Source organism: Ixodes scapularis, unplaced genomic scaffold, assembly GCF_016920785.2.
Source record: "Ixodes scapularis isolate PalLabHiFi unplaced genomic scaffold, ASM1692078v2 PGA_scaffold2__306_contigs__length_199485367, whole genome shotgun sequence".
NCBI classification, from domain to species: domain Eukaryota; kingdom Metazoa; phylum Arthropoda; class Arachnida; order Ixodida; family Ixodidae; genus Ixodes; species Ixodes scapularis.
The window spans coordinates 146,438,710-146,456,118 of record NW_024609857.1 but is presented as its reverse complement, the minus strand read 5'-3'; the positions used below and the strand labels follow the sequence as shown (position 1 = coordinate 146,456,118).

Here is a 17,409-nt window from a genome sequence, read left to right as displayed (position 1 = left end):
CACGGCAGTCATTTCAGTTGCTGGAATTTATTTCACTAATTCTATAGACACGCTCGCGACATTTCTAAAACTACATGAATGGATGGTAAAGTTGGCATATCTTGTTCCAATCTTAGTTAATAACTGCCCAATTATGAACTATTTTTTCTGTTCAATATTCTAGCTACCAAGACGTGCTCTTCGTGAGCACAAAAGAAATGAGAAAAAAATGTTGAAGTAACTGAATATTAACGTAGAATACTTTATAAAAGGCTAAGGGTTTTTCTTTCTTTATTTTTTAACACGACAGATATAGTGTTACGATATATATATATATATATATATATATATATATATATATATATATATATATATATATATATATATATATATATATATATATATATATATATATATATATATATATATATATATATATCAGTGTATCGAACCGAAAAAAATACGGGTTCGGTTACGGTTCAGGTTCAGGTAAATTTATTTTGTTCCGGTTCAGTTCCGGTTCGATTAATTCGATCCGCGAACCGGTTCGCGAACCGGTTCGGAAATTATAAATGACAAATTGCAACATCAAAATAACAAAATCAAAATAACATCAAAATAAAAAAAAAATTGCAACATCACGTTCTAGAAACGTGTTATGAAATGAGCACACATCAGCATTTAGGATTTACGAGATTGTAGAAATATGAAATCCGGTGACGCGATTTTTTTTTTTTTTTGCACAGCCTTCCAATTCTTTTTCTTCCGTGCAAGCCGCGACCAGCGCAATACTGGTTCCTATGTCAAGATTCATGGATGCAGCGTTTATATTCCTAAGACTGAGTGGAGACGAAAAATATGTAAACGAGGTATGTGTCAGTTGACGGCACTTAAAGGAGCTGTGCAACGATATTCAATTGGAATGTTTTTCTCTCTACACTAGCTTACTGGCACACCTCGGACTCAAGGATACTCACACGCAACACCATTGGCCAAGAAACTCCTTTGCTGTGGTGTAATTTCAAGGACAAAAGCGATCATTTTCATTCAATCTCTCCTTTGCAAAATTTGATGACGTGACTCGGGGATCGCAGTACACCCAAGTGACGATATTTGAATGCGGTTCACAGATTGGACCCGAGCATTGCGTGGGCACTCGACTTGGGCTCGTGACAATTGCTAGCTCGAGAAGCATTCGATTTGTGACCCGTGTCCAATCGCTGCAACGACGACAACAGCCGAGCCATAACAATGTCTGGAACTCAGCGCGTGTCCTGCGCTTTGCCAACCCCTGCGCGTGGCTATGATCCACACTGGCGGCATATAATCGGCTCCAGATCACGTGGCCGCTTGTTCTGGCTGCGAGTTGAGGGGGTGAACGCCGCTCGTTTTTCTTAAATTTTTTTTTGGGACTTCTATTGCGTGGGGTGAAAAACGAACGCGTGTTTCATAGGTCATTAACGTTAGGGATCCGATTTAAGCGGTATTTGTGCACAGTACAAAAATTGTTGCATCGCTCCTTTAAAAAACAAATGGCATTGATAGCACATTCATTGTCAACAGCGCGTGGCCGAACCGTTTTGACATGAGCCGGTAACCGTTATTTTTTTCCGGTTCAGTTCCTGTTCGGGTTCATCGCGATAACAATATAACGGTTCGGGTTCGGGTTCAGTTGCGGAAAAAATACCGGTTCGGTTCCGGTTTTCGGTTCGACACCCTGATATATATATATATATATAACGTAAGCGTTCCTGGGCAACGGCTAAAGTTATCTGGCCAACGTAAGCAATCTGATGACCACAGCGACAACCAATGGCGTTCTTATATTAAATTGCAGTATGACTATCGGCACATAAACGACAGCACCGAGATTTACCAACCCCCCAAAAATGTGTTTTAACTGCTACACTTTTGTCACGTGTCAACAAAGTGCTTTCGTAAATTAGTTTTCACGTGTTTTATATCACAATTATTAAAAATACGACACCTCAAGGTGTCTTAGTTGTACGCATTTCTAGCGGCATTTTGGTATTTTCATTTTCAATAAAGTATTCACACCGAGTGACCTTCGTTGGCACTTCAACTAAACAACATGCAGTTATTAGCCCTGGACACATATGTGACGCTGTATAGATAGATCCTGCCGGTCACAATCTTTTTTTTTTTTTTATTCTTTTTTTTTTTTTTTTTAGGCTCGAGAAAGAAAGAAGAATAAAAAATGGAAGCCGGGAGAGGAATTCGAGGAAACGTCAAACCGAATATTTTTGATGTCTACTAGGAGCGTATATGACGAAATCCGGCATTATTATGAAGCGCCCCACCTGTCTATTGTGAAATAAAATATCGGTGGATAATAAGAAAATTATCCGCGGAATTCCAAGACCGAAAATTTGAAAAATATATTCATTAAAAGTTATGAAATGATGCGCAATGATAACAATTGTTTACATGTACACAATCACAGTTACTCAAAACCTCCATCAATTCTGCTCACGTTCATTCGGCACTGCTATAACACGCGCACAGGAAACTGTGTACCCAATACGGGAGGGAGCCTTCGACGGACTTCATAATGTATACGGTATTCCGGGCAACCGCTCAGATTGTCAGATTATCCAAAGGTGACAAAGAACGACGTATTTAAACACGCGCGCAAACACACAGGCGCACGCACTTACGCACATGGGTGCACGCACAATCAGCAGGCAGGCGCCCGTACACACACACGCACACACACGCCCACACACGCAGGGACGTGAGTGCATTAAACAGCGCTCCACGGTTTTTTAATTCTCGAAAGTTCCAGCCCAATGGTGGATTTGATAAGCTTAAGTGCAAAGAGCCAACAAACGAACGAACGGAAAAAGGAAAGAAATCAAGTAAAAAACAGGAGACTTCGGACCGCGAAAGTCACTCGCACGACGAGCTAGCTAATTTGTTCTGGACAACGTTGAAACAAGTATGCGAGTGAAAACGACAGGACCACCGGCTAAGGGAGTGAAACGTTAAAAGGCAGACATATAACAAAAGAACTTCGCACCTCCAGGAAAAAAAGAAAACCCCACGAGCACGAACAAACAAATTTATTTTGCATCTCCCTATTTCGACTAGTAAAATGGGATATTAAAAGTTTCTATGGTATTCAAGTGCTGTTGAATCAAAGCAATGACCATAACAGCGCCCGAACTCCGGCTTTAAACATACGCGGATACGAGACCGAAAAACCGGTGTCGATCTAACAATGGATAAAGGTCAGACGAACGCAAGCGCAGAATTTTCCTCGGCAGCGCTTACGCACTTCGAGCGATACAAGATCGGGCCATTTTGGTTTGGTTTTTGCCACGCATCGTTACGTGATTAAGCGTAATAAGCGTTAGATAATCATATCTGCGGGGAGTCCCAAAACGCTTATGTAAATAGGAGAATGTGTTCAGGTACCAATATGGTACAGAAAAAAAAAACAAAAAAAAAATATTTCAATGATAATGCAATTAATGCAAACGTGCCAGCGAGCGAGCTGGACAAGAATCACGATAATAATCCCCGAATAAAGGGAACAATGGCGACGAAGGACAAACACAAATCTCCAAACACAGCTATACTTGGTTTCAGCTTCCGTCCGAGCGCAGCCGAAGCTACGTGTGGCCGGAGCCAATCACACGCCGGTAATAGGTCACGCGATCTCGCCTGCACTTTAGTATCACTCCGCTGCGCCGCTGGTCGTCCGTGCCGCCCGCGCTCGCCGAGTATTTCGTCTGCTACGGGTGTATCAACTGTATCGTCTGCAACGATTTAAAAAGGGCCCTTTCACGTTCTGAAATTTAGTAACAGGGGATGTCAATACGTAGGCTGGCCGCTGGCGTCTGTGTCCGAGCTTTCCTCCTGTTCGGCATTTCGGCATAGTTTCGAGATGTAAGTACACATTGCAAGGTGTCCGATGACCCGGCCGTTGATGTTTCCTTGTGTTGCCTGGATATACAGGGCTCGAGGCGCAGTACTCTCCACCAGCTTCTCGGCGTTCAATGTGATCGGCAGGTAAAGGGGTGCCCTGTTTTCGCCGAGTATCAATGCATTGTAGTGACCCGGACGCTTTTCTTGTTTACAACGCATTCGCGGTACGACGCGACCGGAGTCTCGTGCCGAATTTGAAAGTAGGCATTCTTCACGACCTCTCGCGCCTGACGAGCAAGCGTGCTTTAGCGAAAGCAGGTTTCGAAGCGACTCGGCGAGGAAAGCAACGAAGCACATGATTTGGCCATTACGGGAACAAATTCACACAGAAAAACCGAGCGCTGTAGCCGTGTTGCCAGCGGATGTACGTTTTACACCAAAACACATGCATTTACATATATTAATAAAAACATAAACTTCAGATATCTAATTCCTTTAGTTGCAAGTCATTCTCAGCAGTACACATCTGGAATATTGGGTAATGTTTAAGCACAAAACAGTTACTTAAAAAAAAAAAAAAAAAACTTTTGTGGACTACTTTGTGGTGCGTAGGAATGCTCTTCTCGAAGTTGCGAACAGTCCCTCAGCCTTTGGCTGCGCTCGGACGGAAGCTGAAACGAAGTATAGGTGTCTGGTCCGGGTATCGAACTTCGGAACTTCAGGGAAACAAGGAAAAGCTGTATGAGTGAGTGCACATACAGCTCACCTGCTGTATTTGGAGATTTGTGTTTTTCCTTTGCCCGATTTATTCCCCTTCTCTAGGAATTATTTTCGTCATTCTTGTCCAGCTGCCTCGCACCTTTGCATTTAACTGCATTGTCATCATAACCTTAAAATGCAGGCCGTTCACCCTTGTTGGTGCTAGACTGGTGGCAGCTGATAAAACCCATCTGCTCTACTTACGTCTAACTCCTGGTTAGCTCAGTTGGTAGAGCGTTCCACTAGAAATATAGAGGTCCCTGGTTCGATACCATGACCAGGCGGATTTTTTCGGCTGCGCAATAATCACCTAGTTGGGTTTGGAGATTTGCGTTTGTCCTTCGTACGCCTAGTTCCCCTTAAATTATTATTTTCATTTCAATGTTTACAAATTTGTGGCATAGCGAGTGCTCATAGAGCTCTTAGAACGCAAGCAGATCATGTGCGTTTATTGCGAGCACAAACTCAGAAGAAAAAAAAAAAAAAGCAGCGACCAGATTATCTCTTTTATAAAGGTCTCCATGAGTACAACGCTAATGTTCTTTCGTTGTTCATTTATTGTTCAGCCATATTCTCAAGTGTCGACCTCTTGTAGAGGGCAATGGAAACATGAGCGGGCTTTGAAATCTTTAGCAGAGGCCAAGAAACCATACTCGGTTTGAAATATACAGACATAGAGCCATCACGTGTGATGCAAGTACGGGTGACGCGTCTAAGCCATGGAGAACAAACGCGAAAAAACACATAAGCGTGGCACTTCTGGGTTCCCCTCAACCAAGCATGTCAACGTCGTCACGGGGATCAGCCCAGGGCGATGACAACTGAATGCGGCTTATGGGTCGGATTCGACCAAGCGTTCGACTTCGTCTCGAGTCCAATCAATGCCTCGGCGGGGCTCGTGTGCAGCTGGTGCAATGACAGAAATCCCCGAGTTCCAGGAATGTGCGGGGCACAGCGCCTGCCCTCAACACTGTCAACCGCAGCTTGTGAATTTGATCAACACTGCTGGCACATAGCCAAAAAAATTAGTTGACTGCATTTTTTTTTTAGCTATGGCGTTTAATTTGTTTTTGTATCCAAGCAATTTTTTTCCTTTTTTTACACAAGATCTTAGTCAGTAAATAGTTGGAGCATGTACATCTGACGGCCACAAGTTTCTGTCATTAATCGTCCGCAAAAAAAAAAAAAAAAAATGTTTATTTTTTAGCTTTTTATTCTTAGGATCATTTCGTGTGTCAATTTTCGAGTGATCTAGCATTGCTGAGCGCTGATAACATTGCGTGGGGGTTGTGAAGATGGGATGTCTAAGCTCCACACGTACCTCTGGTATCTTGTACAACTATTAACAGGTGTAAACAAATGACTGAAGCGCGCTCCTACACAGTTTTTCTATGCCTTACAGATTTGTTTGGAAAAGGCCGTAAAGTTACAGTTGTGGGGTGTTTGCAGGTGAGTTATACGGACAGGGGGACAGAATATACGGGATATTCATCACGGGAAGTCGGATAATGTATCAGTTATCTTTTTCATTTGGGAAAATAAACATATGGTTGAAATACGAAACAGGCTGAGCGTCATCAAAGATCACTAAATGGGTAAATTTCAGAAAGATGTGGGGCACGTGGGAAGCGCGATGGTGCGCTAAAGCACAGCCTCCTCTATACTCACAACGCCTGGCAGTCCGACGACGGAGCCATAGAGTGCCCGGTCGCAGATTTGGAGCGCGAGGATCTGGTAGCACAAAGCATTTCTCGGGGAGCCTGTAGTCAGCGCACAGCTTTTGCAGCGGCGAGGACCCGAAACATGGTTTTGCAAAATCGCCGAGAAAAGAAGCGGCAGCCCGATGAACGCGAGGAGCACGAGAGAGCATTCCATCGCTCGGTAGAAGTGTGTTTCGGCGTCTCGCCGCAGCGGAGCGCCCGTCACGTGCCTCTCCTCTCATCCGTAGTCTTCCGCTCTACCTTTTCACTTTTGGCTGCCGTGTCTCGTGGCGATTAGTGGCGATCCGTCAGGCTTTGTCAGTATAGAGGAGGCTATGGCTGAAGTCACCGCTCGTGCAATGGACGCAAGGCTAGCGGCGAAAAAACGCGCCCCAATTTTTTTTTTTTTTTTCCCCGCCTTGCGTTTCCGCATTGCCAGCGTCGGGATTACGACACGAATTATAACCTTAGCGCAGACGTGAAGTTTTTTCACATGTACTTATTTAGTGGTTTTCAATGAGGCTCAGGGTGCTTCAACTTAGATCCGTACTCGTACGTTTATTTTCAACAACTAGGAAGTTAACACATTCATCTTACTTAATTCTCCGAGGTATTGTGACGATAGGTCTTCACGGATTTTCTTAAATACAAATTTGTAAAGCATTAAAAACATAAAAAATAACCTTTTATATGACCAATAGGTATTCATCATAAAAGCTATTTGGCAAAGCCTCTAAAGAAATATCATTGCAATTTTAAAAAGAAGTAACGGCGGAGCGTTTTTCTTAAATTTCCCAGCCGCATAGTGGATTTAGCGATCCAGATATTTTATATTGTCTTTCATTTAAGAGAGTAGAAGAAAACAAACAATAACAATTTACATATTTTACCTCCGAGAAAATATTCAGTATTCACTGAAAATAGAGCTCCAGGAACTCCAAGAATTTAAAAATATGGTCCACTAAAATGCTCTCTTTTGAATTAAATAGCGAGTTCGTTTCACGGCACTCGTGCCCACGCGTGCCCACTCGCAGCGTGGAACGGATTCGTTTCGGCCGGCACTCCACGAGTGGTTGCACTCTCCGAGTTCGTTTCAGCGCGGACACCACACGCGTGCATGCACTCGCTGCACCGAGAAAATCGGGAGTGCGCCAAAATGCAATCCCGTCATGCCTCGCTCCGGTGGGGCCGGCGAGGAGCGGGAGCAGACGACGATGGTTCGTCTGCTACGATGTGTCGCGGAACCGAACGGAAAAAAAAAAAAAAGTAGATTTTCTGATAGAAATCGCGTCCCGCGGGCAACGAAATCAAACGCAAGCTTGGATTGTGAGCGTTTGCTGTTTCACGAAGGAAGCAATCGACAACCCCTGATTTATTTGCAGGTTTTAAATCGCTTTGTCGCCGTACAGACGCTGAAATAAAGTGTAAAGAAATGCTCAGAACAAACGCAACAGCGGCCCCCGAGATGTCTATCACCATCCGTGTGCGGGTGAAAAATTTAACATTTGTCGACAAAACTCCTCCAGCAGAAACCTCTGACTGCCCAATAAGCATCAGAGAAAGCTAAAGATGGAGACTTTACCCGAGGATTGGGCAACATCATCATGTTTAACATTTACCTACGTCAGCTAACTTGTCCCGTCGTATTTTGTTCGACGCCGTACCGTTTCAGTGGTCTTCTTCATAATACCATGCTGAAACGGATCAAGCTTCTGCTCGGACAGCAGCATCAGTTTTCTTCAGTGTAAACGGTTATAAGAATTGAAAGATCGCAACCAGTTGCTTTGCAGACGGCTGGTAGCGGAAATTTACGCCGTCTGTAATTTTCTCTACATCAGCCTAGCTGCTTGAAGTCATCGCAACTATAAACTACAGGTTGCCGCGACCAACGTTTGTAGATAAACGTTGGTAGCGACTGCATTCTCGCATTCCCACGCATCACTCCGAACAGAAAGGCGCTAGTTTCGGTTTGAAGTCAGTACCTTTTCTAGAACATAGATGGCGGCAGCATCAGTCTTCTGCACTCGGTGCATTTGGCGTGTTCGTTTGAGTCCAGTTTTCCGTGCAACACTCTGTGAGTGCGATGCATTCTGGGAGAGAACTCGAACGGTGCCAGTGCGTGTGAAACGAACTCGCTAAAAGAGAGTCGTAAAGAACTGCACAATTTGGTCAAAAGCTGCATCGCTTCAAAAATTCCTATAAAAATGCAAAGGAAGGCAACAGCCTGAACCAGTGGCGTGGGGAGGGGAGGGGGGGGGGGGGGTGGGGGGGACTCGGGCACCAGGAGTCCCAGTCACGGGGGGAGAGGGAGCTACCTCTAACAGCACGTACCCCGCGCCGCGCCGCGCCGCGCCCCGCCGCACCGCTCCGCCCCCCCCCCTGCTCTCCCACCCCCCTGCCCCCTACACGCTTTAGTGGTTGGTTGCGATCTCGCGGAGTGAATTAGGGATGGGGGGTTATTGGGGCGACACTACGCCACTGACCTGAACCCGTGACGAAGTTTCGAAACGCCCGGCCGCGGGCCATTGTAGTCGCACGCGAGCCACTCGTCAACACTGCGATCGACGGGGTGTACGCGCTCACACCTTTCTAGAGGTTTGTGTCGAGAAACCAATAAAAAGGGAATTGTAAGATCTCGAAAATGACAGGCGATGCCGAGAGCTTTCAAACACTACATTCGAGGTGAAGGTTGGCATCACCGGGCTGCCTTCCTTCGAGGCAAAGAGTCCTCTGACTTTTTGGCGGGCATGGCAGTTTAGCCGGAAGGAAGTGATGTCATTCAGTCGTTTTCGGCCGCTTTGAAGCTCTTTTCTTAGCGTCCAACATCTTGGGAACTTTTACACCTGCTCTTGGATGTGCCTTATAACGAAGGTAACGGAACTTCATCCCCACGAAATAGTTTTACAAAGGCACGAAGCGGTCAAATGTCCTTTATGCAAAGGAGCCGTGCACGGCAAAAGCCGGAGGCCCGCTTGTATGCGAGCGAGGACAGTCCTTTAGATGCCTTCACTTCAAGCTGATCTTCATTAAAACATTCATAGACTTATACACTAACACTGAAGAAGACCTACTGGCCTCCGCGCTATAGAATTTCTTCAAATTTCACCCTTATATTTACCTATCTTATAGAGCAACACGCTGCTTGCCAGCAGGGTTGTCAGGTCTTGGAGGAAAAAACAAGCTAAAAAATTGCCAAGAGTAGTAAAAAAAGCAGCCAACATGAGCCGAGGGTGTTTTTTGTAGCCAAACAGTAGCCAACACGCGAACACACGCAAAAACGTCGGGTATTATTTCTGATACGCGCAAAAAAGAGAGCAACATTGTTTTCGCTTTTCTTGCTGGAGTAACAATATAAAAGTAGTAGTATATATCACAGGAAGTTGTACATAAAATATATAAGTAAAAATGAAGTTCAGTAGCTCCGAAAGTTCACGCAGGCGCTTTATGGGCAAGTGGCAGGCGGAGAATAGAGCAATCTTCAGAGCTAACTTTTTGTTGTATTTTGTTTCAGTCGAATAGCAGGCTCGACGACACCACCCTCCCGCTGCTGATCGTTGGGTGTTACTCTATTGCGATGCATCCTTATTTCCGCATGCTTTATGAGATTGGCTGATTTGGATGAAGCTATAACACGGTTTCGCTTTACTGCACAGGGCGGAACAAACTGCGATCCGCGGTTCACGAACAACATCCCGCCCAACTGCTATTTAGATTCTTCAAAACACTCAAATCGTTTATGCAAAAGTGTCATGGCGTTACAAATTCAGGCTGGGATTCAGCGTTAAAAAGTAGCCAGAAATTAGCTAAGTAGCCAACCTGAATCTTTAGTAGCCGTGGACCTCAAAAAGTGGTCCATTAGGCGCAAAGTAGCCAAACCTGGCAACCCTGCTTGCAAACATGTCCGCGAATGCCCATACCAGATGTAGGCGTGAAGTCAAGCGCCTGCGCACATGCGCCGCGCCGACAGCAGCGCCACCGTTGAGGCTTGACGCGAGACTTGTTCGATGATGTACACGAATGGCGTCCGAACGGCACAGCAGCGACAAAGTACCAGCAGGCAAGTGCGCTCAACCGTACTCACAGGATGCGCCGTTCCTCCATCTTTCGCAGGGCCTCGTCGCGCTTGATGACGCGCAGGATGGCCTCTTTCTCGGCCAGGGTCAGCTGACTCAGGTCCAGATCCATGCCTCTTTCCGGCGGCCCCCGGGCCACTCCGGGCGTCATGAAGAAGCGGCCCGCCAGGTGCATTCTGGCGGCGCGGGGCCACAGCGCGCCTTCCTGCTGACCTCGACGCTGGTCGCCATGGCCGGGGCCTCCGCGGCACTCTGGCACGGCCGTCGGAGCGGGTCGTGCCCTCGACGCGCACTCGAGCACCACCACCTCCTGGCTAGACTCGCTCACGAGGAGACCACCGGCACAGACAACTTCCCGCACTCAGCAAGAGCCCGCACCCGGTAAGGGCCCGCACTCAGCAGGAATCGCTTCAGCAAGGGTCCGCACTCACTAGGAATTGCTTCCTCAAGGGAGAGCACTCGGCAGAAACCCACTCAGCAAGGACCACACTTAGAAGGAGTCGCTTCACAATGGCTTACATTCAGCAGGAGGGCCCAAACAGAGCAGGAATTCATTCAACAGAGGTGAAACTCTGGAGGAACTGCTGTAAAGAGGGAACACACCCGGCAGAAATCCATTCAGCAAGAGACACACGCAGCAGGAATCGCCTCAGCAAGAGGCTACACTCAGAAGGAGTCGCTTCGGTAAGGGCCCGCACTCAGCAGGACGGCGCTAGCAGGGCGCTTGAAGAGGCACAATCCCTTCGGTCACGACGTGTCTTGGCGACACTCCTCGGAATGTCCTTCCGTTTCGCTACACAATCGGCACTTTTGGAGGGTCAAGCTACTCGGAGACGAAGACCAGTGGGAAGGGGATTTTCGTATCCACGCTGCAGATAGAATTGACACTGATACCTGGCGAACTGCGCGTCTGGCCGTTAGATCCCCCCGTGGACCTCGCAGCGGCTCTTCGGGCTTTTCTCCCGATACACTTCGCGCACAATTCACACACACTCATACACGGAACGACCGACTTGAGAACACTCGAGATCGATCAGCGACAGGTGGGCGGGTGCCCAGGTAGTGAAGTTTCTCGTTCGTTTCTTTTTTCTCTCTCCCTCTCTCCCTCTCTCTGCGAAGCTCGTTTTGTTTCCGCAGCTCCGTCAAACACTAGCCGGCGGGAAGATTCGTCGAAGTTTCTCTCACAACCTTTCGAGCTTCAGGCTTGCGTATGTCGACGTCGTAAAGTGCCTACCTCCGTCTCTCAGAGTGACGTACTTCCGTTTCTGCTTAGGGAGAGAATCTCTTCTCCCCGCCTTTTCGGTTTTGTATATATGTGCGCGCCGACGATTCGTAAAGGCGTTCCGGTGCTCCCAGTTGCGTTCTCGGAGGGTGTCCCCCGGGAGGTCGCTCAAGGCACGGCCGTGCTAGAAGAAGAAGGCAGGGTGGCAGCTGTGCGCTGCGTTGCCGTCCACGGGGCCTGGAGGTGCGTCGTTCGCTCGATCCATTGTCACTGGCCCCGGCGTCTCATGTTGGCTCGATCTGTCACCTGAGGAGAAAAGATGACGCAAGCGTCACGTCACATATTCAACAAATGGTGAACAAAAAAAAATCCTTTAAAATAAATATTGTTTAATTTTTTTCTTCTTTTTTTTTTAAGCAGCTGCAGGTTTTGACGATATCCGACACATAGCTAGCTCAGCGAGAAACATACGGTTTTTTAAATGTTCACGTATCGCGCTCGGTTTTCTTCTTTTTTCCCTTTTCTTTTCACTTGCGATTCTGCAGCAGCTGCGCGCGTGTGCATGTATGTGCTGCAGATGCCGCGTTCGAATGTCTCTGCGAAACATTCAGTGCACACAAAACAAACAAAATGAAAAAAAAAGTCAAATTTACTTATCGCGGGTGAACTTTATATGACCTGGTGTTATATGCGAATGCTTTCAACGGGGCAGAGAAATCGCACGCGATATCTCTCAGTTTCATATTCAGTGTGACGAACCGTATAATAAGCGGTAACGAACTTTACCGCGATAATCAGTCGTCACGAGGTACCGCACAGACTCCGTGTGCTAAGCTCGCTTTCGTTTTTCTCCCCTCCAAATCGCTCGAAAGCAGTGTTTCCGCGGGTCGAGCATTATGAAATGTACCTTTAAGACAGCGATCACGCCACTCGTATACTTCACACAGGAGACACGGTGTCGCTGCAGACATGTATATATGACAATTATTTTCGGGCACACCTCAATCACCTTAGTTTTGTTTAACCCGCCTAACAAAACTATGGTTAACTTCCACCAGCTCGCCTGCACCCTTACAATTTTTTCACTCTCAATCACCTGTTTGCCTCATGCTTATGTGCATAATGCATGTTTCGAACATGTCTACACACAGTTCTTTTTATTCACCTATATGACGGGACCGACATTTAAGGAAGAAACACGCCTAAGAGAGTATATCTGTATACTATCTTTTCGTATAATGTATTTAGGGCTTGTTCAGACATCTCCGTTCGAGCGTTACCGACTGTGTTACGGCCGCTTGTATGATTGCTTTAGAGGAGATTTTGTTGCTATTGGCAAACGAGGTTCTCGCAGCAACGCTTCGTATACTGCAACGCAAGTAATCGTAACACAGCCGGTCACACGCAAAACACAACTGTGCGAACCAGCCTTCACGGTGTGGATAAAAGATGGAAAAAGCGCTAAAGGGCTGAACTACAAAACCACATTGCTCGGGGGCGGGGGGACGGCGAAAGTAGACCAGCAGGACATGGTATCCGGGTCCCACCAATCGCTCCCGCAATTCTCGGACCGTCGAAAACTTTTTCACATTTCGGTCACCAATAACGCGGCGTAGGTCACGCTGGTTCCCTTTTTACTCGAGTCTTCTGAAAGGCATATACGCAGTTCGCGCGCTGCGCCAATAACGTCAAAAAAAAAGAAAAGAAGAAAAAAGAATCGAGGCTTAAAACGCATTGAAAACGTATTGTCCGCGCATTTAAAGTTCGAGTTCTACCGACGCTCTACGTGATTTACTCTATGGCGTCGATGCAATTTGATGCGGACCGCACGCCACGTTTCCGCTACAAAAGTGCTCTAACACACCGCTCAAACCAGGTCACTCCATTTCTGCGAGAATGCAGTTCTGCAAAAACCAAAATAAAAAATTATAAAAAACACAAAAAACCCAATGCAATAAGGCAATAAAGATAAATAGTACGAGAACTTAATACGAGTGGGAAAAAGGTTTTGTAATAAGACTAGAGTAGGAACGAGGACGCCTGAAAAATCTCGTCATACGGAGGCTCTGAATAGGAAACACCTTGTTTGCACCTATGCAAAACGTTGGAAGAATCTGAAAGAGAAATATGGATCGCTCTATATTTATTTATTCGAGTAGCTTACAACGCATATTAAAAATTGTTGAGCTACGCAGTGTCTGACATGAGTCATCGATTCGTCATGAAGGTTTTAATATAAAATCAAACCCATGTTCATTCAGCGAAGCCAATTGGTACGAATGAAATATGTTTAAACAAATTTTACTATCTGAAAAAGTACATTTCCGTCGCACTCGCACAGCTGGCACCGGGAACAAGAAATTATTTTGAGACCGTTTTTCTACTTCTATTCTAGTGTATCGTCCCATAACCACGTCTTGCCGCTGACATCCCTTCATTCGATTCTGACATCACATATACGCGCAAGGTCTATTTCAACGTATGTACGAAGAAACTGAGGCAGAAAAAGTCACCGGGGGAGTACGAACGAAGATGTTAGCGCACTAAATGACTTCCACACGCTGCAGGCACAGCTTGGGATGAACCAGTGGTCGCATATTTATATGTACGGAGATGGGCGAAAGCGAGACATAAAAATTCAAATAAAGTGCACGGCTCAACCGCTCGAAACTACGTGTGAACACACTTCGGAGCGAGCAAACGCAGGACAAAACAAACGAGCAAACGCAAAGCGAGAAACCATTGGCAAACTGTCTTCCGCAGTATTTCACCCATGCACCACACGTGATACCTGTCGCTTCATTGCAGCGCGCAACACAAAAAAGGCTGCACAACTGACGAAACAACCATCCTCTCCCCGGAACGCAAAATATCACAAGGAATCGCTAACGACGCACACACCGAGAGCAAACTTTCCCCGACCTTCACTTTCAATCCAGGCAAAAAAGAATCCGCAAGAATGCTTCCCGGAAGCCTCACACACCCCAAAGCGCACGGCGACTGTCCGCCCGACCACTCAGCTAAGCAAACAAGTGGGTAGCTAAAGCGAGCCAATCCTCAGGGCAGGCGACGCGCCCGCGCCGTACTACTCACTCGAACGCTGCACCGGCCCTGGACGTGAAACGACGAACGAAGGCGAGCCACGGCAGGCGCAGGTCCGCTTCCCGGGGGTGGCTGGCTCGTTCCCACCGCGATCAGGGCGGCAACAAGCCCGTCGGCCGGAAAAGCAACACGAAGCGCAAGAGGCGGAGAAACGGAAGCCACGGTAGCGCCACCTGCCGAAGTTAAATGCAGCCCGGCGGCACCGGCGAATAGAACCGAGGTGGTGAGCTGCTCAGAGGCAACGACAGAGGGCAGTAGTTGATACGAACCAATAAATATCGTTTCGCTCAACAGGCACTCGGATCGAAAAGCTGGGGTGGCGAGAATTGAGGGTGTTTTACGAGCTTTTTTCTCTTCCGGCGTCTTTGCTGCGAGGACGAGAGGGATGAATGGAAGTAGCCCCCGACCGTTCCCCTGCTTCCACTTCGATCCGGGCTGAAGACCGAAGAGCGGGATGAAGGAAAGCGCATCAAATAATACCGGGTCCTCTTCTATGCCGCCAGCCACTTCGATTTTGGGAGCACGAGAGGGCATTTCTGGCCCGCATCAAGGAGCATAGCGGTCTTCCGTCTTTCATTCCACCCACTCTGTTACTTCCGTGCCGATTTTCTGCGAGTCGGACGGAGAAACGGGCTGTTTAGTCGTTCTCTGTATGTCGCCTACAGACAGGGAAAGCGAACAAGTGTCTTCAGAAAGCGATATCGACCGCAACTACTTACAGGGTGTTCTATGATTTATTCTCTCTAGGTCACGTGGGTACTCTGAACTTAATAATAAATAAACTTTTCTCTTTTTTTCTCTCTCTCTCTCTCGTATTTTGTGTACGCGCCAAGCCCGACCACGAGCGCATAGTATGTTCCCGCAGAGGACGTAAGATTAACAATATAATTGACGTCACCGGGTTACCTCAAGTGTGCGACGTAAAAGAGCACTAAAGTATATTTTGAGGTTGCTTCTTTATTGGTGATGACTCAAACTACGTGCCCTGAGCGTCATAAAGAAAAAAAAAATAACCTAATTACTTTCATGCGTGGCTTTTTCATTAATTAAAATACGCGACCAAACATCAGGACACCAATATTTCCTTAGATATATCGGGGAAATCGGCTGCGTTGTCGAAATCCACTCTAGTGCTGCCCTTTAAACCTTAATGACACGGCGCCAACTCGCCAACCCTGCGGTAACCCCGCCTCATGCCGGCACCTTGATCAGCCGGTCTTCGAACGGGCCCACTGGAAATGGCAGTGGCCCCGGTGGTCACGTTTATTTGATGACAGAATATTTTGCACGCCGTTTTAATTATACATTTCTTGCCATTTTCATAATCGTCTATCCTCCCTCACAATAGTGTCCCTTTTGAACATACATGATTGAAACAACAAAAGGAATGAGATCGACTTTTGTGCGCATTCAATTCAATGTTTTTTTTCTGAAGTGAAGAACATGTTCCCACTAAGGTGACCGGCTAGATTATACTATAGGATACTATGTATAATAAAAATGACTTAGAATTATGAAATATGTACGCGATGAATAATGCATTGAACTACGCACTTACCCTGAACTACGCACGTACCCTTGTAAATCATAAGAACGTACACAATTACACAATTAGTGGTTATGCGATAACGGCATATATGCACGCTCAATTAAAATAATCTAAAAGCTGACACAAGAGCGGAAATAAAGGTCATACTGAGCATTTCAGAATAACACACGCTTATGTTTTCCTCATTATTTTATTTAATAAATATCGATACTTTCCTAGAAAAGAAATTGGAGACGTGAGATTTAGAATTGGATATAACAATAGAGAGAGAGAGGGGAGAGAGAGGAAGAGGAAGAAAAGAGTGAAATAAAATGCGTCTGAATGGAAGTTTAGCCGCGCATTTAGTTCGGGGGCCACGAACCGCATTCGCGAAATAGCGAGAGTTCCTTTGTAGACACGCTCAGGTAGTACCAAGGAGGGGAAAAAAAAAAAGAGGCAACCGAAACAAGGAAACGTCGGCCTTCGGTCGAAACACTTCGCGCAAAGACGCTCCGCAAAACCTCCAAGAATATATATCTATAAAGAAAACCAGTAAACCGCGGTGAGGAAAAAAATAGAGAAAGGAAGGTTCCACCAGCGCCCATTCCAGACACTCCGATCCGTGCGAGCGAGGGTTGCACAGAAAGCAGCGGCGGTCATTAGCGAAAAGCAGACCGGTCAGGCTCTCTTTGTGTGCTCGGGTTCGAACGTTTTTTTACTCGCTGCTCCGCAAACCACCCCCGCCATTTTCAGAGCCCGCGAAACAACTTGGACAAAAACTGCTAAATCACCGTCATTACGCTTGCACCGACGCCCCGCAACCTTGGCGACGCGGTGGACTCAGTGGCATATACGACGCGAGAGATTTTGGGACGCCTGGCGTGTCCCACATTCGGATAATTTTCAATTCAAACCCGAAACGCTTTCCTGGGCGCGAGATTACGGAGGCGGGCATATGTATGACCCCGTGACTGTGTATGAAGAGGAAAAAAAAATATAGAGATATAGACGGATTGACGCAACTGGATATCTTGAGTAAAGAATCAAAAATGTATTTTATGATTTTTAGGTGTTTGCGGATCGTTCGACCCTTTCTTCATTGTGTACGGAATGCATAATTCTGAAAACAACAACAGAAAACTTAGGGCATCCTAT

At 46.6% G+C, this 17,409-nt stretch overlaps 1 protein-coding gene across 6 annotated transcripts in view; it reads right to left on the bottom strand.

Moving 5' to 3' along the window:
* LOC8038847 overlaps window positions 1-14,837 on the bottom strand; it is a 506,694-nt gene extending 491,857 nt beyond the window's left edge. For 4 of the 6 annotated variants that reach the window (XM_029994759.4, XM_029994760.4, XM_029994758.4 and 1 more), the window contains exons 1-2: window positions 14,718-14,814; window positions 10,411-11,930 (exon numbers count right to left, since the gene is read on the bottom strand). In XM_029994759.4, the coding sequence (XP_029850619.3) occupies window positions 10,411-10,577 (167 nt within the window). In that variant the 5' untranslated portion in view covers window positions 10,578-11,930; window positions 14,718-14,814. Of the gene's footprint in view, window positions 1-10,410; window positions 11,931-14,717 lie in introns of all 6 variants that reach the window. The other 2 variants (XM_040221860.3, XM_040505070.2) reach the window with 2 other exon arrangements.
* Between the last annotated feature and the right edge of the window lie 2,572 nt (window positions 14,838-17,409).